Source organism: Varanus komodoensis, unplaced genomic scaffold (assembly GCF_004798865.1).
Source record: "Varanus komodoensis strain SLA01 unplaced genomic scaffold, ASM479886v1 scaffold11, whole genome shotgun sequence".
Lineage (NCBI taxonomy): Eukaryota > Metazoa > Chordata > Lepidosauria > Squamata > Varanidae > Varanus > Varanus komodoensis.
The window spans coordinates 31,362,357-31,384,627 of NW_025335317.1; the positions used below are offsets into that span (position 1 = coordinate 31,362,357).

Sequence of the window (22,271 nt, forward strand, 5' to 3'; positions counted from 1 at the left end):
AGCTGTATACTCCCTACTTTACATTGCAGCAAAGTGTCATTTCTTCAGGGTTGTCACATGAAAAGATACAATAAAATACTTGCAAAATGTGAGGGGTGTATTCACTTCTGTGATATACTGTATATTTTATGTCCACGCATACTTTTGTTAGCATGAATAGCCTCATAGTAGCTTCTGACTCCTGGAGGAACAGTGCATACAGGGAGGATTTTAGCATGTGGTAAGCCAGTCTGATTGGGTATGATAGCTAAGGCTGATGGAAGTTGAAGTGCTAAACACCCGGAGGGCACCAATTTGGGGAAAGCTGTATGGAAGCGTAATGGGCAGGAGGCAACAGTGACCGTCTAATGCATTGAGATGTACAGGAAGCAAAAAAGCAAAAGTTTGCGTGGGGAAAGCTGTGGAGAAATGGATGCAGGGACGAGAGAGTGAATGGGGTATGTCACTTAATTTACAGCCGTTGTCCAAGGCTGTGTGCATCTTCAGAAAGAAAATCTTGCTGCCACCTTGTCCCATCGTTGTGGTATCTGTTCAGTGATTTGGAATCATATTTCAAGCTGAGCAATGACTCTGAGTTGGGGCTAGATAATTTAAACACCATACATGACATCTGAGTTGTATTGTCTTGCTTTTGGGGTCTTCTCAGTCCTGTGAACCTCATGCTAATAAATACTTAATATATAAATATTTTAAAACCCTAAAAGCTCTAGGTTTCAGTGTTCATTTTAGCAGCTTAGGACAATACAGTGGCAGTGGAAGGTATTCTGCTGAGAGCTGTGAAATGTGCTTAATCACATGCTCATTGTTTTAAATATCTTTCATAATAATCACTTTCCAGCCTATGATGTAGATGTTGCAGCCTGTGCTGGTTGTCTCAGATAATCAGGCCACTGAAGTAGAAGTTAAAGTTCCATGTTAACTAATTTTTCAGTCCTCCAATTCATGATGGTTTTTTGTTCAAGCCCTTGGTGTTGAACCCCTAGTCAAAAGAAATCACAATTATTCCTGATACGTTGTAGTCATACTCTCTCGTGTCAAATATCACGAAGATTTAGAAGGCTTTTTTCCCTTGTGAGAGTCTTACAGAACTAGCTGTGAGACTAGGAGCCAGCCCTCCCAAAAGCCCCACCCCCACCAGCATTGAAGGACCCCTTCTGAAAAGTGATGGAATATGGTGATGATACATCAGAGGAAGCCGTTTCAAAGTTTGCCACTCATCTAAAAGTCATGACCCCTGCAGTGCAAGAACTGCCTTCTGTGTGGATGGAGCTATCCTTCTCTCAGCAAAAATAGTAGCAGCTGGGAGGGATGGAGCCCATTCTAAAGCACTGCACCCTAATGACACTGGAGAATACTAATTATCTGAGGGTGGGCAAGCTGGACTTGTGTGTGTCTGTTCTTCAACTGACTTGGAGGACTCTTTTGGATTTCCATCTCTCATTACAGCAAGCTGCCAACATCGTGCGGGCATTAGAATTATTTGTAAAGGCAGATGTGCTGAGTGGAGAGAATGCCTACATGTGTGCCAAGTGAGTTACCTTCTACCTTGGCCTTCCTCGTGACATGTTTCTTTCTCCTATGCACCTTGTCCCCTTGGTGAAATTACGCTGTTTTGCTTTGTCGAAACAGAGGCATACTTCTAGCATGGAAGAGCTAACGTGTCAGTTCAGGCAGATCTGTTATACTCCACAGGTTCAGTAATTGCTGACTCACTCCTGAAAAATAAAATGAGGATGTATTAAAAAGGAGAGTGGGGTAGGTAGATACACCCAGACAGGGAATGGATAAATAATTCATGTGTATCTGCGCAGTGTTAGATTTTTGATACCATCACCTTCTACTTGAGACCAAATTATTTTTTGCAAATATTTGGAAGCTTTGTGTAGTACAGATGAGAACAGGCTACAATACAGAAAGACACACTTTTCCCAAAGGCTTTCAAGGTTGCATGTGGGAGGGGCAGCTGAACAGCCATGTCATGGGAGGTGGGCATTCAGGATTATCTTCCCCCCACCATCTCCCTCTGAGACCTGCAGCGCCAATCCAGTGTTTCCCAGCAAGTGCGCACACAGTCTTGATCATGCCTCTCCTCTGTGCAGGTGCAAGAAGAAGGTGCCAGCCACCAAGCGTTTCACCATTCACCGGGCCTCCAACGTTCTTACGATCTCGCTCAAGCGCTTTGCCAACTTCAGTGGAGGCAAGATCACCAAGGTGTGGGAGTCTGGAAGGCAGGGGAGGGTGATACCATGGTCGCTTCTCCCCCGATAGGAGGACTTGGATGAGTTCATGTTGCCAGTGTCTTTCTCACTTCACTGCTGCCCCTCATACAGCCTTGTAGCACTGCATTTCTATTCATTTGTTCTAAAATCCTGACTATCATTCCACGGACTGGCATGGCTCTTGCTCTTCCCAGTTATGGGCCTGCATGCTCACATGAGAAACAATTTATAGATGGGTGAGACAGATCGCTGTGAGCTTCTCCTTTTTCCTTTCAGGATGTAGGCTACCCTGAATTCCTGAATGTCCGTCCCTACATGTCACAGAGCAACGGTGACCCTGTCATGTATGGTCTCTATGCTGTGCTTGTACATTCAGGATACAGCTGCCATGCAGGCCATTATTACTGCTACATCAAGGTAAGTGCTTTGTCTGTGGGCGATGGGGGGCAAGAGATAGTGCTGGGGGCGGCTAGGTTTAGTACTGGGAGAGAAGCTTTGCTTTCAACTGCAATGGGATAATGCTCAGCTTTTGCAAGGGATTGTTTGGAATGCTGAGTGGCATAAATACCCTCCTTGCAAGATCAACTGAGGTTGTGTGGCTGCACACCTCACTGACTCCATGGTGATGTTCTTAGCTGGCTACACTTTTTTTAAAAATAAGTTTTATTTGAAATTATAGTCCTAAAAAACAAAAACTAAAAACAGCATCAATCATCAAAAAGGTTGGGTCTGCTGGGTCAGCCCTCACACCCTTCTTTTTCCATTTATGATAACTTAAAAACATATTTAAATCTATGTGAAATCCCATTTCTCTAGCCAGTAATAAAAAGAGTCCCAAGTTTGATAGAAGTCAGTATCTTCCTTCTCTTTCAATGATAAAGTCAATCTATCAGTTTCTGCACAGTCCAGGATCTTTTTTAGAATCAGTTTGTCTTAGCTGGCTACACTTTTAATAACTCTGTCCAAAGATTCAAATGCAAAAAGAAAAAAAAATGGCAGAATATGCAACTTTGGGAGTCTCTGACCATGTCCAACCTAAAAGGTTGGCTACAAGTAAGTGGCACATCATGAGAATTGTGCTGTCCAAACAACAATTTTGTTGTCATCCTTCTTGAATCTTTTTGGCTATAACATCCAGCATTCCCCCCGTCACCATAACTGGCTGTAGGATTCTGGGGGTTGTAGTCTAATACACCGAGAGTACCACCATGGGGAAAGCTGGTCTAGCTTAGTCTACCACAATCATGTCTTAATGGTGCTAGCCAGTGAGATGCCACACAGGAAGTTTACAAAGCGTGGTGAGATGGCGTCATTCATCCCTGGGGGGCAGCCTGTACTATCAAGTTTCTTTGCCATTACTGTTTGTCTGCACTCAGCTGGCTCTCATGACTTGTAGCCACTATATATTCTTCTGTTACTTTATACAATCGCTTCTAATAAATAACCCTTGAAGGACTGGAGTCCCTGCACTCTGCTGGCCATCTGTGCTAAGGGGCAGCTGCAAATCATTCTTTCTTCCTCCCATGTTTAGGCTAGCAATGGGCAGTGGTACCAGATGAATGACTCCCTGGTACATTCAAGCAACATCAAAGTGGTTCTCAACCAACAGGCCTACGTGCTCTTCTACCTTAGGTAAGTGGGGCCCTGTATACCTGCTGCCAACCTTTCCTGATCATGCCTGTTTCAAAGGGGTTCTTGCTATACATAATTCCCTATCAGTTCTGCTCATCATGTGGATTGGAGGGCAGGTAAAACTCCATTTTGAAAACAGGGTATGGAGCTACCTGAATAACATACTGGGGATAATTACATGACAGTGCAACTCTTTAACAAGGGGCCTGCCCTACCACTCATTGAATGTTGCTGAACTGTATTTGGTCATTTTTCAAATTTGGGGAAGGGCTTTAACTCAGTCAATAGAGCAGATGTCTAGCACACAAAGGGTCCTTGGTTCAGATCCTGGTATCTCCAGGTTAGACTGGGAAAAGGCCATTCCCCAAAATCTTGGAGAGCTGCTCTTATCCAGTGTAACGTCCCAAAACCTTTTGGTCCTGTGAGCACAATTGGAATTTTGAGAGTGTTGTGAGCGCTGTCATAAAATGGCTACCATGAGAATGGCCTTCGCTCTTCACAAAATGGCTGCCATGCAGAGCATGACCCCTACTAAAAGAAGCGTAACTTGCCCAAGAATCGAAGTTGCAAGGCTGAGACGGGGTATGTATTCCAAAACACAAAGCCATTCTTTTGACCCCAAGGTTTTCTGCTCCAACAAAATCTGAGCTCCCAAATGTCAAATCACACATTTGCTCCCAAAATCTGCCTTCTGTGAAAAGGGTAAATCTTGGTGATACTCAAGAGAAGCAGATGCAAGGAAAAGACCCAGCCATGTCTACATCAAGCAAATGACTCCAAAAGGTGAAAAACACGCTGCACCAAAGAAATACAAAAACCGAAGCAATGCATGCACAACACCTGTACAAATGAACACGTAATATTAAAAAACAAAACAACACGGGCATGCCACTGCTCATAAGCAAAACACTCTCACGGCTCCCCACCATGCCTACAGCTGTATTTTTCTGCGTTACTACAAAAAGCCGTCCTCTGGCCCTACATGTGAACCTGAGAAATAAAGATGGTGTGAAAGCTGACTCTTTGCAGCATGCCACCCTCCTAGTTTTAATTTAAAGAATCTTTTAAATAGCTGTGGGCACATTGGTGCCCATAAACGTTGTACTGGTGAGCTGTGGTAGGCATTGCTGAATAAGATGGAATTGATATAAGGCCATCCAAAGCTCCAGGTCCTCCTATGCTTAATATTCTTGGTCCTCAACAGGAAGCGTTTAGATAGAAAATAGGGCAGCAGGGCTGCTTGCTTAAGATCAGCTGTGTGAATCAGCTCCTTCCACTCTTACAAACATTTCTTGGTTCTCCTCAAGTGACCTGTGAGTGTTAAAGCCCTAAATGGATTGGGACCAGGATACCTAGTCATGAATATCTTCCTTTGAGGCCCTTATTTGGGTCCTGTTGCTTTCAGGAATTAATACAAAGTGGCCCATGATAGTTGTGGCACCCAGGTTCTGAACATTCTTCCTGAAGAGGGCCACCTGATGATTAATGGAGTGGCTTTTTGGTGCCAGGTGAGGGACATTGTTTTTGCAGGGGACTTTTAGATTTGGAGTTTTAGTATGTTCTGGGTATCTACCCTACCCCAACTCTCTTCTCCTGTTCTTAATGTTGCTGGAGCTTATTAAATAACTTGATGTTTTGGCAATTTAGTGCCTTGAAGAGCCTTACGGTGAAAATGAATCTTTCAAATGAATTAATAAAAATTACATACTCTTTCCTCTGGCCTTCTCTTCAAGAATCCCAAGTACCAGGAAGAATCCTGAGAATCCTGTCTCCAAAAGCAGCTGCCCCATGCCCAGCCGAGCAGGCATTGTCGCTGACCATATGAAGAAAAGCACGACCAATGGGGCCCTTTCATCACCACTAATGAGCAAAGTGAGTGTCCTCCCAGGCCACTGTTTGGGCTATGTGTGCATGGAACTTGAAAGTGGGGGGGGGGGGGGGGAGGAAAAACCTGCACCTAGGCAATCCATATTCTGGACTGAGGAGAATCCTGTGAGCTGTGACCTTGAAATAGATTGAGCAAGGACACCAGAGTTCTCCTGGTAACCACTGGCATCTTAGTAACTTTTCTGGCTTCTGACATCTTAGGGTGTGGGGTGCCCCATGCTCTTCCAGCATATCAGCAGCCATGCAGATATTGGACAAATACGGAGATCCTTGCAGCAGCATACAGGCTGTGCCCTGTATGTTAAAAGTGTGAACACAGAACATGGGCGCTGCTGTTGTGCTGAAACTTCTAGTACAACTTCTGGAAGTAGCCTCACAATTGTGAGGATTAACTTGGGGAGAAAAAAGCATTCTCACTCCCCCCCGCCCCCCAGTACGTTTATGGGCAAACACGCGAGACGTTTTGTTTTCATGGTTTAGGGTACTGCAGCAGTTAGAGTTAATTCTTCAGCTTCAGCACAGCAGTGGAGTTAATTCTTCATGACAAGATAGTCATGGGTCTGGGCCATGCCCCCTCAGACTGCAGGTTAAGGGTTGCCTGGAGTACTTGTATGTACTTTCATGTAACCCTGGGGTAGTATCTGAAGGGACACTCTCACAGTGAGAAATCACATCACACCTGCGTAATCTCTAGCACAGTGCTAGCCTGTCCTGTTGGCGTAGTCCTGTAAGTCATTGCCACAGTCACAATGTAATTGGCGTTAGAGGCTGTGTGGATTTGAATATTACCCCTCGATGGCAAAGAGAAGGGTTCTAGACTAACTGATGTCCAGACTTGCTAACTATCTGTATGGTTTCTCCTTCCACCCTTACAGGAGGCAGTCTTGCACAAGAGCCTCTCCTGCAGGGGTGTGGTCAAGACAGGGCTTTCCCAAGCTAGTTGTCCAGGTGCAGGAGTGCCGTGTTTCATGGTGTTGGCTGTGTCTGTCTCCAACATCTGTATCCCTCTCTTCCACAGAGGCAAGATGTGACTCAGGCTAAGAAGCCTTCAGATACGGAGGAAACTGGTGTTCCCATTCCCCGCAGCTCCTTTGCTTCCAACTCCAAGCCTCAGAATGGGACACTTCCTCCTCTTCCCAAGCTCATCTCTATCACTGGGTTTTCCTCACCCAAGCTCCCGTCCAAGCCCACATTTCTGGATGACTTCAGTAAAAGATGCAAGAAACACCCTTTCCTGCCACTCAAATCATCTCAGGACTTGAGTGAGGCCGGCAGTGCCAGGTCGGAGACGGGCAAGCAGAGCTCCTGGGGAGACAAGCACTCGGCATCGCCTGTGCAGCTGCCAGATGCTTCTGGAGGTGACCCCGAGGCCAAAGTGCGTGAAGAAGGCGCAGAGCTACCAAGCAAGGACTCCTCCTCTTTGACCACCAGCTCCTCGTCGTCTTCATCTTCTAGCAGCTCCTCTTGCTCCAGCCCAGCACATAACTCCATTAAGGGACTTCCGCAGTCCACAGTGGGCATCAACGGCTACTGCTCCTCTCAGGAAACGGACTGTGCCTCTGGGAAACATGTTCCTGAGGACTCCAGATTTGCCAAGCTAAAGTCGCCATCGCTGGCTAATGTGACCAATCTGGAGCTGGGAAGTACTATGTCACCCCCACCGGCCAAGAAACTGGCACTTTCTGCCAGGAAGGTGGGTTTGGGGGGGCTTTTCCTCAGTGTACTCCAAGCTGGGACAAACAGGATTGAGAGAGGCAACGGGAGGTTGGGGAAAGAGCAGGTGGCCGTTTCAGTCTAGTGGTGATGCTGCAGGCTCGGTATAATAGATTGCACTTGTGATAGCCACGGGCAGTTGCACACACCTGGCTAGTTTGTGAGGCCCAAGTATCATTGATTTGGTGTCTTACCTGCTGCTCCAGGCTCGCCTGAGCCGAGGGGCGGCCTGTGTGAAGCGAACAGTGTGCCTTGCACTTGCATTCTCTGCAGGGATAAGCTTGGGATGCAATGTGCGTAGCGCTTTTCTCCTCAGATCCCCTTCCTTGATAAAGCTTTATCAGCAAGTTCTTGAGGCCCAACTTAAGGAGACAGATTTTCCAGGGAACTGAAGCAGAGAAATATGGGGGGCACATTCAGAGATGAAGCCTGGCGTGCCAGTGGGAGAGGGGAACATTCCCAATGGCCCACTATTTATTCTAACACATCTGTCTTTTTACATGTCCTTCCTTGTTTTCCCTTTGTTTCTAACAACAAACACTTTTCTGATTCTTCTTCCCCTCTCTGCCCTACCCCCACCTCTTTTTGTTTCCTCCCTACCTCTCTCTTCTTATTCCACCCTTTGCCCCCTGGGGTCATGGAAACCTCCTTTAGACCACCAAGTTTTTATTTATGTCGATAACTACAGGGCAGCAACACACTGCAGAAGGTGAGCGGCAGTGAGCGTCGGGCGCCGCCCCACTCCCCACCAGCTGCCACAAACACCACCCACCCCGTCCACGCCGCTGTGCTGGGCTATCCCAGGTAAGCTGTGCCCCAGGTGTGTCCTGTCGTTCTTCCTTGATGTGTAGTTGTGCAGCTTATGAGAACCACTCTTTAAGGCAGCTTTAACTGAAGCAGCCACCCTCCAGAGGTATCAGTTGTTGGCTGATATAGAACTGGAACGAATGAATGAACTTCGGTTGTCTCAGCTTGCATTGGCCATGCCATTGGCCATGCTGGCTGGGGATAATAGGAGCTATAGCCCTATACATCTGGAGGTCACCTGGTTTGAATGAGACTGTCTTATGCTACAAGGATGTTTCCTAAAATAAAGCCTTCTTTTTATTGAAGAGGTCACCAGAATCTCTTGATAGAGTTTGGCTCTGTGCTAGAATCCACTGTTACTGGCCTGAATGCTTTTGGCCTGTCTTTTGGAACTTGGAGAGCTCGTAATATCCAGAGCAAGGCTGTACCTCAACAACAACAACAACTACTACTACAGTTTCAACATTACATTTATATGCTATCCTTTTCCCTGCAAGGAACCCAGTGTAGCTCATATAATCCTCCACCCTTACAGTAACCCTGTGTGGTAGCTTAGGTTATGAGTCAGTGACTAGCTAAAAGTCACCCATTGAGCTTCATGACTGAATTGGGACTAGAACACAGATCTTCCAAGTCCCAGTCTAGTACTCTGAATTGCTACATTACAATGGGGAAAAGTAGTGGCCACCACATAGGGATTTAAAGTAATGTCTGTTTTGGCCTTGAGAATCTTGCTCAGTCAGGCTGAGTGTGCTTGTTATGCTTGGATGTGATACTTGAGAGTAATACCCAGACGTTTAGCCTTATCCTTGGCAAACTTTTATTTAGTCCCCTTCTTCATGAGTTGCTTGGCCTCAGCAAAGTTATTTAAGCCCTCCATAGATACGTACCTCAGGGACACACAGCCTCCACATAGCTCTCCTTCTGCAGGGAAGCACTTTGCATTTTTCAGTCCTGGATAGTGTCTATGCTGTAATTAAGTTGTTCATTCTAGGTTTTTTAGCATAAGGTAGCAGAAGTTTGTCTTCTTTGTTTAGGTAGTAGCAGGATTTAGCAAATCATTTTCTGCAAGAGACAGTGCTCTAGGAGGATGAACACTAATAGATAATGTAGCAATAGTAGGAAAATATATGTAGGGAGTGGCCTCTACAAAGAATATAAACAGGAAACTGCATGGCACAGACACTTCCGCCCTGACAGCGCTTGCCCAAGAAAACTTTTTTGTGGATTGTCTGAAATCTTCATATGTATCTCTGCAACCATGAGGAATATAAATTCTTAAGCATCAGTACTACCTCAGTGCAGGAGGGCTTTGAATCTGTCACTGAAACAATCCTACAAAAAGGAAGTTTAGAAAGTTCTATTCCCGTTCTTATGAAAATTAGCTAATCTTATGATTGTGCCTGGGGGAACCTGTGGCCTTCCAGATTTGTTGGATTCCCAATTCCCATTATCACCTACCATTGACCAGGCTACCTGGCATTAATGGGAATTAGAGTTCAACATCTAGAGGGCGCAGTCATGGCCTGATGTTTGGATGGAGACAGAAATGGTGTGGAGCCTTTAGGAAAATATTGCTCCTGAAATGCTGAAACTTGCCAGGATTTGGCCTTTTGTAAGGAGTAAAAGTGATTCTGAACTTTAATAGTCATGACAGTCTGTCCTTGGAAACAACCAAAAGTGCTAATGTCCAGTTGATGCTTTAAAAAAAATACTTCTGGGTGATATAAGTGGCCCTCATGCCTTTTCTTTATGAATGTGGTGTTACATATTTTATAGAATTGAGACTGCAGTGAAATTCTGAAAAGACTTCCAGAACCTATTGGGTCTTAGCTTTGTGTGTGTCTGTGGTTCTCTAGGGTGCTCTCACCTGCTTCCAAATCTTCAGCACCTCCACAATCTGCCGACAGCGCCTTTGTCAACTTCACACCCTCATCCAGCTTCAAATCACGTTGCCTCTCAGCTGCCCCTCTGTCGCCACCTGCAGTGCCCACAGGGGCACCAAGCCACCCTTATCCAGCCAAGGACAAAGGGCCTTTCCTTGCCAACTCCAAGAAGAGAAAAAGGAAGCATAGTCCCACAGAGGAAGAACAAGAAACCTATTGCAGCTCAGGTACGACAGGTGTCAGTTCCAAGGAAATCTGGCTCTCAAGCCCTCCCAAGAAGAAAAGGCAACTGAAAGAAAATGGCAGCTTTGGAGCCATCCCTGTCTTGGAGCCAGCCTGGAAGGGAGAAGAAAGGGGAATGGCTATAGACTACAGGGCGCCAGATCCTAGTCTGGGCAGTTCCATCCAGAAGAAGAAGAAGAAGAAGAAGAGGCTGCAGCAGAGGGGGGAAGACTGCACACTTTTGTTGTCACCTATGAACAGGTAAACATTTGCTTGGCTGCTTGTCCTTGGACAGGAGTTTTGCCTGGTGTACTGCCTCATCTTCAAGAAAGGTGCTGACCTGAGCAATAGGTCACAGTCTTTTTCTCCTGCTGGGATAACACAGGAAACATTGGAAGCTTGCTTTGGACCCTGGTTCCTTTTATCCCAGCTTTCTCTCCAGGGTTTCAGGCAGGACCTTTGCCTACCCCTTCCTGGAGATGCTGGTGTTTGGATTAACTTAGAGGAGCACTTGTGAAATTGAGGGTTTCTCATTGACAGTCTTTGTGCATATGGTCTCCATAACAAGTTCATTCCATCTGAAGGCTCGAAGGCCTGGAACTTTCCATTAATGTGGGACAGTAGTTATTGGACAGAGCAGTGTTGATCCATGGCATAGAAAGTAAATCATATAAAGAGTCAAAATATTCTGAGTGCTAAATGTTTACGTAGCAAATATGGCACATCCATACACAAAAGGGATGAATCAGCAGGTTTGGAGAAACTCCAAGGTTTAGAAAAACAAGAAAAAAACTAGCACAAGATGCTTAAGAGGGTGAGGGATGCTAATAAGGATAACCTACTCCATGACCACAAATACTAGCTGCCTGTTTGGAGGATGGGGAATTGAAAACCAGTGGGATGGGGGAATGGAATATCCTGGAAGGGGGCATGGCTAGCTGGCTGGAACACTACGCAGGAAAACTTCATGCTGCAACAGTTTATTGCAGGTCTTACTTGGCCCACCTTGTATCTGTAACGATATAAATATTTGGAAATTTGACAATAACAAATATGAACATAAGACCTATGTATCATATTTGTTTGAGTTCAGCAAGCCAGCTGCTCTTGATTCTTTTCGACAAAAAGTAAGCTTGTCCTTCCTGAATGTGTCAATTTTAAGAATGAGAGTGTAAAGAATACTCTAGATTATTTGTAAGGGATGATTCATAGAAAATTTTGAGATCCCAAAGTCTGAGTTAAACTTTAAAATGGGGAGGGGAAGAGGGAAGAATGGCTGCCTGAGGTGTGTTGGCTTCCATTCGTGCTTAAATGGGTACTTACGGCAGGGCTGCCAGAGGCATAGCGCTTTGGGAGTGTGAGCTTATATTTAATGGCTTTTCCAATCAAAGTGGTGTTACAGCTCACTGGAGTATATCAGGTCATGAAGCTTTATGCAGAATTTTTTGAAGAATCTTTCATTGCTTTTGGTCACAACAATGTATTTTTTGTGAATATCTTAGGTTACTTCAGATATTTTACGACTTGTATATTTGTTGGGTGCGCGCATGTGTGTTTGTGAATGCAGAAATAAGATCTTGAATTTCCAGTAATTAATATTTGTAACCCATTTGCAGATCAGGCCAAAATCTTAGTATTTATTCTAAGGTAAATATTATTTGTGCCTATTTAAGTTTTATTTTGTAGCTTATTTTAAAATCTTCAGTGATTTACTTTAAAAAAATATGTGTTATGAATTACTTTTAGAGATTATATTGCTTTATTACCCTTGGAGATTATCTGCTTTTTGTTTTGTTGCAGATATTTCAACATATTATTAACATATTGTACAAAATGGTTATTGCACAGGGCCAGCATCAGCCATCCTTGCCCCCAAACTTTTAAATGAATACTGTTTAAAAATAACCCTAATTTTCTGCTCACAGCTATCCTCCACGGTCTGAAGCAGAGGTCTGCCTGCCACATGTGCCTGCGGAGGAACCCTGCCATGTGAAAAGGAAGAAGAAGAAGAAGCAGAAGCAGCAGCAGCTGCCTTCTCCAGATTCAGACTCGGGCAGAGAGAGTGAGCACCGCAAGCACAAGAGGAGGGAGAAACGGAGCGGCTCTGTGCCTGAGATCAGCAGTGCCCACGAGGGACCGCGTGAGAACGGCCTTTCCTCGGTCAGAGTCAGCCCTCCAGGTATAAGACGCATCTACATCAGGGTTGGCTGGGGGGTGGGGAGCAGCCGAGGGTCTGCGGTGGTAGCTATGCTGCTTCACTTAGCCCACATTCCAGTCAGGGGTCCGGCTGCTGCTTCCTTGGAGTCAGCATTGCCAAGCTGCTGCTTTCTGAAACTCCCAGCTCCACTGAGCTGCAAATAAACCCTGTTGCATCTGCCTGTATTCCGTGAGGAACAACAGGGCTTACTCCCAGAGGAGAGCCTGCGTGGAGATGTGGTGAGAACATTGGCCTGGGAGGCAGGACATGCGGGTCTAGTCCCCACTCCGTTGTGATACTCACTGGGTGATTTTTGTGGCAGACACTGCTTCGCCTACCTCACAGGGGCATTGTGAGGGTAAAATGGTGAGGAGGAAGACTTTGGAAGAAGACCCTTCTTCCAAAGGGAAGAAGGCAAGAGAGAAATGTCATAAATAATACCCTGAGTTGTCTGAGATCCATATTTCTCATCTTTTCTCACAGCTCATGTAGCTTCCATCCAAATAAAAATAGCTGTTGAGCAGGGTCTTCTACCTAATGAGGGCTGTGGTGTTCTCTAAGATTTCTGCTTTTTATCCCCAGACTTTGTAACCGTTTGGGTTGGATTCACCAGACATCTCTTTCTGGGTGTGCAATGTGCCAGTTCTCTCATCTGGCTTGGTGCGAACAAAAATGGAAAAACAAGAACTGTGGCAGCACTGAAGTTGAAATATGTCTTTGGGATGAATTCTGGGTGCACATGCTTAAATTGTATTATTGGTTTCTGGTGTAATGGAGAAGAACCTGGGGATGGGAGGTGCTTCCGTGTGTCAGCATCTTGCTTATGTTCCCCTTCAAGTGGGCAAGTAAGCCTTTCGGCTGCAGTTGTCCCTGGGGAATGATGGAGAGGGGTTTTTTGCTCCCTCAGTTGTGTGTGCTGAGCTGTCTAGCATATTTAGCACCAGACTTGCACTAATGCCACCTGTCTCTCTCTGCAGCAACACTGGCCTGGGGCAGCCAACTTACACATGGGGACAACTGCCCGTTGAACATCTTAAGTCCAAAGAAGGAAGTGATACGACATAAGTGTGTGCAGTCTGATGTTGTTCAGGAACTGCTGAAGGATTCTTTGGATAAAGCTTATGGAAAACAAGGTACTGCTTGGGTCAGAGTTCCAGTGAACAGAGGAGGCCTTCCAATCCCATGGGATATGCATAAAACTGTGTTTAGCTGTGCAAACGCTTAGACTGAAGGTTCTGAGTTGTATGCCAAGATGTGCAACCAAAAAAATCAAACTGCTGTGGTAGAATAACTATAAAATTTGTAAATGTTCTTAGTTAACCTATAAGTGATACCACCTTCCTAACCTTAGGGAGCCGAATGAAGGTATATGAGGAAGAGTGGAATAGGGTTTAGGAGCAATGAAAAGGAAGGTGCATGCAGATACTTTATTTGGGTTCTGTGACTTCAACAATTACTGCACCTGTATACATTTAGAACCAGATTCCCTCCGCACCCTTGAATCCTAAAGCAGAAAAAGAAATAATTGAGCGCACTGGCATTTTGAAAAAGTTTTCTGAGTTGTATGGTAGAAAAGCCTGAGAACGAAATAATGTTCCTGTTTCCCCTGGTGTACTTTTGAAGGCAACTACTGGCTAGGTTCTTCATGGGAGAAATTGGAAAAGTTACAGGAGAGTAAGAGAGATGCAGCAGTTCCAACCTCTCCTGCATTGTTATGTTTGCTCCACAGTGTTGACATGGGAAGGGGAGGTGTCAGCTGTCAGCCAGGATGCCATGCACGAGGCTCTGTGGCTTCAGAAACAGACAGTCCTTGATGAGTGGGATGAAGAGTTCGACAGTGGGAAGGTAAGGAGCCATTGGTTGCAATTTACTTGATTGCCCGGCTGCCAGTAGGAACTGACCTTATATCAGGTCTCCCCTTTTGAAATTCACACATTTGCTAAACCAAGCATGCATGCCAGTTGGTTGTGTTAATAATTAAAATATACTGGGTTGTTTCTTAATAGAACTTCTCTATGACCTAGGAACATAATCCAAAACTTTTGGTTGTGCAGCCAACAACTCAGTGTTTGGCTATTCAGACTAACACAAGGTTACTTCTGATTTTGCCGTCCTGTGGACACTAATTTAGACCTACTGAACAAAGTGGTCCTTATGTCTGAGTCAGTATGGATAAGGGGATCAGGTTATAAGTGTCCAGAACTTTCTATAAGCAGAGGATGATATTTTCCTTGCAAATAGTGCTTCTCTGGGAGATAGAAAATAAGCATCTATTCATAATCCATTCATGAATACAGTGTAAAGCTCAGATAGTTGGCAGGCATGAGACAGAAGTACAAGATTAACTGTTTGGGTGCTGTGCATGGTCCTGGTAATTGTCAGACTGGCAATTTCTGGGTCATAGCCCCAGTGACTAGCTAGTCTGAGCCTACAATAATAAATTATTGTGCTTAATCTTATTATAGTTAATCTTATTTGGCATTTTCCCTGTGGTTCTTGAACATAGACAAGAACATTTGACTTAGCATCAGTGGGCATGAGTTGATTTTAAGAGAACAGGTTCACTACTCAGATTGTCTTTTAAACTAGGCTATTTTCTTAAAGGCAATATAATTGAAATGAACAGAAATCTATAGAATTTTTTAAAATCCTCAATTTTTCTGTTTTTATATAGGGTGTACTTTCTATGCTGTATTTGGCAGGGGTGGAGGCTTGAATGTTAGAAACTGGACAATCATGGTTCTTATTGCACATGCAGGTGAAGAAAAGCAAGAAGCTCAAGCATGAGCGAAGGAGAAACTTCAATGCTTTTCAAAAATTACAAAGCCGACGTAACTTCTGGGCTGTGACTCATCCGGCTAAAGTAGCTAGCCTGAGCTATCGGCTATAAGATGGTGAGGAACTTGAGGGTAATTTGATCAAGGGGGTCTTATGGAATTGCAAGGATGTGGTTTCTCACAGTGGGCAAACAGGCAATTATTGGGGAAGGAGAAGTGGCTTATAATTGGGATTTGGTACCAGCATGTGAGGGATGAGAAGGTGCTTAATTCTGTATGCAATGGCTAAACTGTGCAGGCAGAAAAAGCCTTATCTCTGTGTTACACAGTATTCCTTAGACAGGGTCTTATATCAACTGTAGTTTCTTGTTTTGTTGGCTTTAAAATTTGGATTTTGAATAGTTGTAGCAATTGTTAGACTTGAGTAGTCAAATACGTTCTTTGTTTGCTCTGACCAGAAACTGAATTCTGGCCTTGTGAAACTGTTAGGAATGAATTTTCACAAGCAAAATACACTGAGATTCTACTGCAGACAAAGGTTGCAGTTCTTTTCCATCCCACCCCTTTCCATGTAATCCTGTGACTGCAAAATGCATGGGGTCCTGGCCATTCACAGGTTGCCGTTGTTTTTCTTGCAGTCCTCTTCCCTGCCCCCTTGGTCAAGATCGTGCAGTCATATAGAAGTTTGATACTAACTTGTTCTCCATCTCAACCCCACAGATAGATGAGTCCTTGGCTGCAGCGGCACAATGGCGGACTCTTCTACCTTGGAGCTGCTAGTGACCAAAATTAAGTTGTCAACAGTTGCAGGCTGCCAGCTGTATGGAATCCACAGGGAAGGTCTTCCTCTTGCTCTGAGCGAATGCTGCCGTTTCAGAGGGCTCTGATGGATCTTCTGCACATTGCCTGGGCTTACGAACCACTTGCCAGCTAGTTCCAGGAGTGCTCTGAGAAGCCTTTCTGAGTGCAAGGGGCTCTCCCAGGGTAGCTGTGTGCATTGGGCATGGGTGAATAGTGGGGCCAGGGGTGACCAGCCTTCTGAAATCAAACCCCTCTGCTACCTCCACCCCCACAAGTTTAGGCTGGGTGAGCTGCAATGCTATCTCCTGCCTTTCCTGCCAGGGGAAGAGGAAGGAATCCGAGAGATGGACACTTTATTGCCCAAAGCGGCATTTGTTGCTTTTCCCTACTCTCCAGCTATATCGTTATGACAGGGTAACTTCTGCGGCTTTTTTCACCCATCAGTGTCCTGTCCTTTTCAGAGAGGTATATAAAATGCTCCTCACTGGAAATCTTGGAGCACATCCCTGCAGCCTGCTCCTGCTGTGCAAGCACTCTTGAAATGGACTTCTGTACAGCAAGGAAGGCTGCTGGTGGTGTTGGCCTGCCCTGTATCATTGTGTGGTTGCCTCTTGTTTCTGATGAAATCGCTCTGAGCGCCCTTAAAGGGTGCTGCTTCACCACAACAACCTCTCAGTAGCATCCTCTAGCCATAGCCAAGCAGCAGCACATTCAGGTAGTATCCTATCAACCCTGTAAGTGGGGACTTGAATGCTTGACTGCTCCTCCATGTGGAAATTATTATTTATTTCACATCTACAATGAGGGACTGAAAAGTTTTTGGCCTGACCCACTTTTGTTTTGTGTTATATCTTTTGTTTTGGGTCTGTTTGTTTTTGTGTTGTTCATTTGTTCTGTTTGTTTTGCTTTCATTTTGGTTTTGCTTTGTGTTTTTTGGTTTTGTTCATTTTCTTGTTTGCTTGGTCCAGCCAAGAACTTTTCAGCACCCCCTTGTATGCCACCCACAGCCGAAGCTCTCTGGGCTGTTTACAACGAATTATAAAAACAATAAAACAAGATGAAATAGAATAAAAACATTAAACAATAAAAAGACAGTTAAAAGGCTCCAGCCAAGAATAAAAGAAAGGCACCTGGCTAATCGTTGCAGGCCCCTGAATGACCAGGGAGGTCTTTAAAGGCCTTCTCAGAGGTGGCTGCCTTGACCTGGCAAATTTGGTGCCCGGTGGGCCACAACAGGGAGGTTGTTCCAGGGATGGTGGGGGACGGGAGATTCTGCAGATAATTGAGCCAGGAATCCTATACAAAGGAATAATAATAATAATTCTCAATGCTACACCTGTAATTGGAAGCTTCCTTCCTTGGGTCTTCTCCCATCCTTCATCAGTTCATGTACTAATTAACTTCCAGTGGACATCTTTGCACAGCTTGATTGGCAAAAGTGATGGATTCCTAAAGAAGATGTGACTCCTGCAGTTTTCTGCCTTGGTTCACATTAGGCAGAGGATGCTTTAAAGCCCTGCTGTTGATGTGCCAAGGCAGAATGGGCTGATTGCTGCTGAAATGAAAGAGAACCGAGTCGTTTGTGCCAAGCTTTCTGCTGGGTAGTTGTCAAGCCCAGTGGGACCATGGGCAAATGTTCCTGCAGGGCTGGCCTGGGTTTTTATTTATTTCCTTGCATCTGCTGCTGGGTGGTGACTCTTTCCACGGTGGCTTTTTCTTACACCTTTCCAGACATGCACGATCAGTCTGAGGGGCAGTCCATGCACATCCCTCCCATTCTTGCATCCACTGCATCTAATTAATCTTGTTTCCCATTCAGCCTTGGCACCCATTTTCTCCATTCACAGATGAGGGGTGAAGGTTGAAAACAAGCCCAGTTCTTTCCACTGTGTAACATATCAAACAGTTACCATTTTGGCCCTTGCATTTGTTTTGAGCTAACAGTGTTTTGTCCCTTTTTCCTGGGGGAGTGGGGCACTAAGACCACTCACTCTCTCAGTGGAGAGCAGAGACTCACTCTGGCAGTGCCCATTTCACAATCTCCTGCCCACATGTAGATACCCAGAACAGGGAAATACTTTGCACCTCATGCTGGGGCTTATTGCAGTAGCCCTAGTTGTAGCGATGGTCCGTGGTGCAATAAAGGAATGTTTTGTGTATGTGTCTTGCTTAGTCAGTCCGTTCCTCAGTCTCTGTTGTGATCGATTACAGTGGTGTTGTGGGTGAGGGGGCAGTACCTTTCCATTGGCTTTGGAGAGGAATGTGGGCACCTGGTTTTCCATGGCAGCTCGCACATCACTGATAGCAGGCAAAGGGGTCAGTGCTCCATTGCAAACCTTGCTTTATTGAGGAAAATACAGAAAAGACCCTTTTGTAGCCTGTGCTTAGCACTGGACAGTGCAGCATTGATAGAAGAGAAGGCTGTCAGTCCTGTGGCTGAATGTTACCTCCACTATCAGAGGCAGTATTATGTATAGCAGTTGCTGGGTGCTCATGCATTCATATTCTACTTGCAGGTTACCTGTTGGTACCTCGTTATTTGGCTGTGATGGCTTTTCCTGTCACATCCTACCACCTGCCTGTTCTTTCTAGCTGAAATCAGGACAACCCCTCAGGCACTTTCTGCAAGAATCCTTTTATACAACCGCTGCCCACTCACTGGGCTAGTCCCTAATTTGGAACACTAGGTGAAAGCTGCTTCCTTCTCTCAGCTGCCTATCCACCTTGCCTAGTGCCTTGCTCCTTTTTTATTCTGCTGTGTGGGCTCATAAAATCTCATGATCAGGTGACACCAATATGACTTGCATAACAGTGCAGCTGTAATAATGGCCTCTGTTGTGCTGGGAACATTCTCATACATAGGATTGCATAGTTGAAGCTTTAAAGTATTATAATTAAAGTTGAAAGCTAGGAAAATGAGAGGCATCAGATTTCTAAAATAGAGCACCATGTGACAATCAGCAGAATTAAGTACTAAAATCCCAGCTTGCATCTACATTCATATTGGTAGGATCAGTTTTTACTGCCTCTACATTGTGGCATGGGGCAGTGACTGAGATCCCAGATACAGTGCAGCAGACGTTCTTGGGGAGGGTCACTGCAAGAGTTCAGAGTCCAGAAATTAGGGATTTTACTTTTCCCACCACCCCAATCAGAGGAGGTTTCCTTATACTGTGCTAGACCCATCGATCCATTCAGCCCAGTATTTGGGTTATGGAGTGGCATAGAAATTGAAATAAGTAATAATCGCAACCTTGACTAACAGCAGTTTTCCTGGAGTAAGGCAGGAGTTTATCCAGCCCTACCTGAAAATGCCAGAGATTACACCTGTTGCCTTCTGGATGTAGAGCAGGTGTTCTACCACACTGAGAGACTGCTGCTCCATCCTAAGAGCTTTTACTGCTTGTAGAAGTCTATACATCAAATGGGATTCCCCACCCCACCCATTGGCCCTTAAGAATACACTCCATGCTTAAACACCGCAATGCCATGCTTCCCTGCAGTGAGGGAGTATGGATTAGAGTTAACATGTTAATTAGCAACCTCTTCCTTTTAAAAGAAAAAAATGTAACCAAACTGAGAAGGTAGGTGCTTCTTGAAGGGGGCAATAATATTTGAGAGGTCTAAGCAGAACTTCCTGCTTATTGTTTATTAATAATCCTGTGATTCTTGATGCATTAATAGTCTTCAGGAGAGCAGAGCTATGTATTCTGAAATGCTTTGTGCTATTCATGCACCTGCCAAAGTTGTCGAAACACAATTTAATGTTGAATTACTGTTTCAAAAGAGCCAATACCTACTTCAGTAATAAGCGCACTCTCCCTGGACATTCCTCTAATAAACTAGTAGTGCGGATATAGCATGTGCCAAAATTTAAAATACTGTTGCTGAGGGCTAAGCTCTTGACAAAGCAAATGCAGAATCAGAGTAAGCCATGCTATTAGGAAGGCTAAAAGCCTACATTGCAGTGGAGGTTTGCTTTCACTATCTCCATTATATGAAGGGTGTTACAGCTTCCTCTGTTACACTGAATGGAAAGTTGGCATTTTGATCTGTTTGGGACAGACGGAAGGGATTGGGAAAGCTTTTGACTTACGTTGTTGCCACAGAGTATGACAACGGAAGCTTCCTCACACTTTTGAGAAGTTGTGATAATACACCCATGAGGAAATGGGCGTATTTTACTTTCTTGAAGCTGCTTGTTCCAAAGGAAAGATAAAGAGCTTAATTTAGTTTTATTTTACTGCAGCCATACAAAAGTCAAACCTAATAGCTCAACTTAAGCCATAATCCTTTATTTTCCCCTTTAATTAGCTAGTGCTTGTGTTTCTAAGGTTTAAGGTTCTCACACATCGGTAGCAGAGTGATTAACATCCACATGCTGCGCTTTTCAGTGCAAAGTGTAGCAAGTTCACCCAGCCCGCTTGGGCAAGCGCTCTGTCGCTGCTCACCCTTGTGGCTCGTGTCTCTGCCTCTAGTACAGCATTCATTATTGCCACACTAGTCTGGGAGGAGCTATGCTGAAAAAAATTCAGAAAAAGATCGCAATGTCCCCAAACATCCCAGTTCCAAAAACAAGCTCCCGAATTTCTAACCTCCTGCTACAAATCAGTCTCACCCTTTTTAAAGATCATGAATGGACTGACCGATCCTGCCTGCTACAAGCTCCTAACCGCCTCTCTATGGAAGAGGCACAGAGCTGAAATATAAGGGCAGAAAAACGGGGGGTCAATCCCGCCTGTTTGGTCAGAGTTGCAGCCCTTCCAGGGGGAGAGGGCGGGAATATTTTGGCTAACGAAAACAAGCCCTTCCAGTTCCTTCTCAGAGATCCGCGCTTGCATTAAACCACACCACCACCACGCTCGGTGAACTTCATAACTTCTAGTAACGGGAGATGCGACCGCGCCTTCATCCACCTCTCATCATTGGTTGAGCTGCAACGACGTAGCCCAACACCTGTTGCGAGCCTCATTTTTTATAAGCTGAACACGTGCCGCGTCGGGCCCCATCCGCCCCCGGGTTCCAGCCAACTTCAGACGGAAAATCGTGCAAGAGGCCTTCCGTCTCAGGTATCCAGGCACCTATTTTCTCCGGTACAAGCCATTTCATGGCGATTTAATATACCATCGTGTTCTCCACCCTATCTGCATGCAACCAAATTAACGCGTGGCTTAAGTGGTTGACCCGACGGTCCCTCTTCTGCCCTACAAGTGCAAGTTGCTCTTTTAAATTGAGCGGCAATTACGCTTCCTAACTGGCGACAATGAAAACTACTTGGAATTGTTAAGATAGTTAATACAGTTGTATCTTGGCTTCTTGTGGTGCACTCGTCTTGCACTGGATCCGCACAACTCCCCTGTAAGTGAGGTTAGGCTGAGCCAGTGACCGGCCAAAGTCACCGAATGAGCCTCAAAATGGAGTGGGGGCCAGAACCCGAGGAACCTTCTGAGGTCTGGACCGGAACTCTAACCACTGCACCACACTAAGTCCACGCTGCGGAAGAGACCGAAATTCGCTAGTCTCGCTTAAGCACGCCCTCTCCCTCGGACCAAATCACGTGACGCCAAAGGCCCGCCTCTTTCCTGTTCTGTTTCGGCCCGGGGCTCCGCCTCCTTGCTGTCACGTGCGCGCGGCAGCGATGGGAAGGAACTTGCCGAGCCGCGGCAGCAGTGTTGCATCGCTCTAGCGGCAGTCGAGCTGAGCCCTGGGTGGAAACATGGAGGAGGAGGAGGAGGAGAGTGGATACGGTGAGCGAGCAAGCGAATGAATTGACATGCTTGCAGAGGGTTTGTGAAGGAGGCAGTTCTGAAGGGGGGTCAGGAAGCTTCCCTGTGGGAAGGGAGGAGTGGAGAAGTAATCTTGCCTCGATCCTGGGTGGCAGTAAGGGGGAGTGGCTCTAGTTGCCTCAACAGCGAGCTGCCCTTGGGTGGAATTGCGGGGGACCCGTCCTTCCAAACGCACACCTGCTTCAGCGGGGTTTGGGGAATGAGTCGTCTCGGGGATTGCGCTCTTACTTTTCGAAGGCGTGGTGGGGAGGCTACCGCAAACAGAAGCCTGGCAAGCCATATGGCTAATTGCCCCATGCAAGAGACAAGGGAGTTGGCTGTAAGAGGGCGCCTCCTCGGGCGGA

General features: G+C 45.6%; 2 protein-coding genes across 3 annotated transcripts in view; both read left to right on the forward strand.

Moving 5' to 3' along the window:
- Positions 1-18,300, forward strand: part of USP36 (ubiquitin specific peptidase 36) — a 27,183-nt gene extending 8,883 nt beyond the window's left edge. The window contains exons 8-20 of the mRNA XM_044419871.1: positions 1,447-1,529; positions 2,100-2,211; positions 2,496-2,636; positions 3,751-3,851; positions 5,585-5,723; positions 6,757-7,431; positions 8,140-8,255; positions 10,118-10,627; positions 12,292-12,545; positions 13,541-13,696; positions 14,293-14,408; positions 15,322-15,457; positions 16,061-18,300. Coding sequence (XP_044275806.1) covers positions 1,447-1,529; positions 2,100-2,211; positions 2,496-2,636; positions 3,751-3,851; positions 5,585-5,723; positions 6,757-7,431; positions 8,140-8,255; positions 10,118-10,627; positions 12,292-12,545; positions 13,541-13,696; positions 14,293-14,408; positions 15,322-15,453 — 2,535 coding nt within the window. The 3' untranslated portion in view covers positions 15,454-15,457; positions 16,061-18,300. The remainder of the gene's footprint in view (positions 1-1,446; positions 1,530-2,099; positions 2,212-2,495; positions 2,637-3,750; positions 3,852-5,584; positions 5,724-6,756; positions 7,432-8,139; positions 8,256-10,117; positions 10,628-12,291; positions 12,546-13,540; positions 13,697-14,292; positions 14,409-15,321; positions 15,458-16,060) is intronic.
- Positions 18,301-21,799: 3,499 nt separating this feature from the next.
- The window catches only part of CYTH1 (cytohesin 1), a 65,755-nt gene continuing 65,283 nt past the window's right edge, over positions 21,800-22,271 (forward strand). The window contains exon 1 of one of the 2 annotated variants that reach the window (XM_044419874.1): positions 21,800-21,888. In XM_044419874.1, the coding sequence (XP_044275809.1) occupies positions 21,858-21,888 (31 nt within the window). In that variant the 5' untranslated portion in view covers positions 21,800-21,857. The remainder of the gene's footprint in view (positions 21,889-22,271) is intronic. The other variant, XM_044419872.1, reaches the window with a different exon arrangement.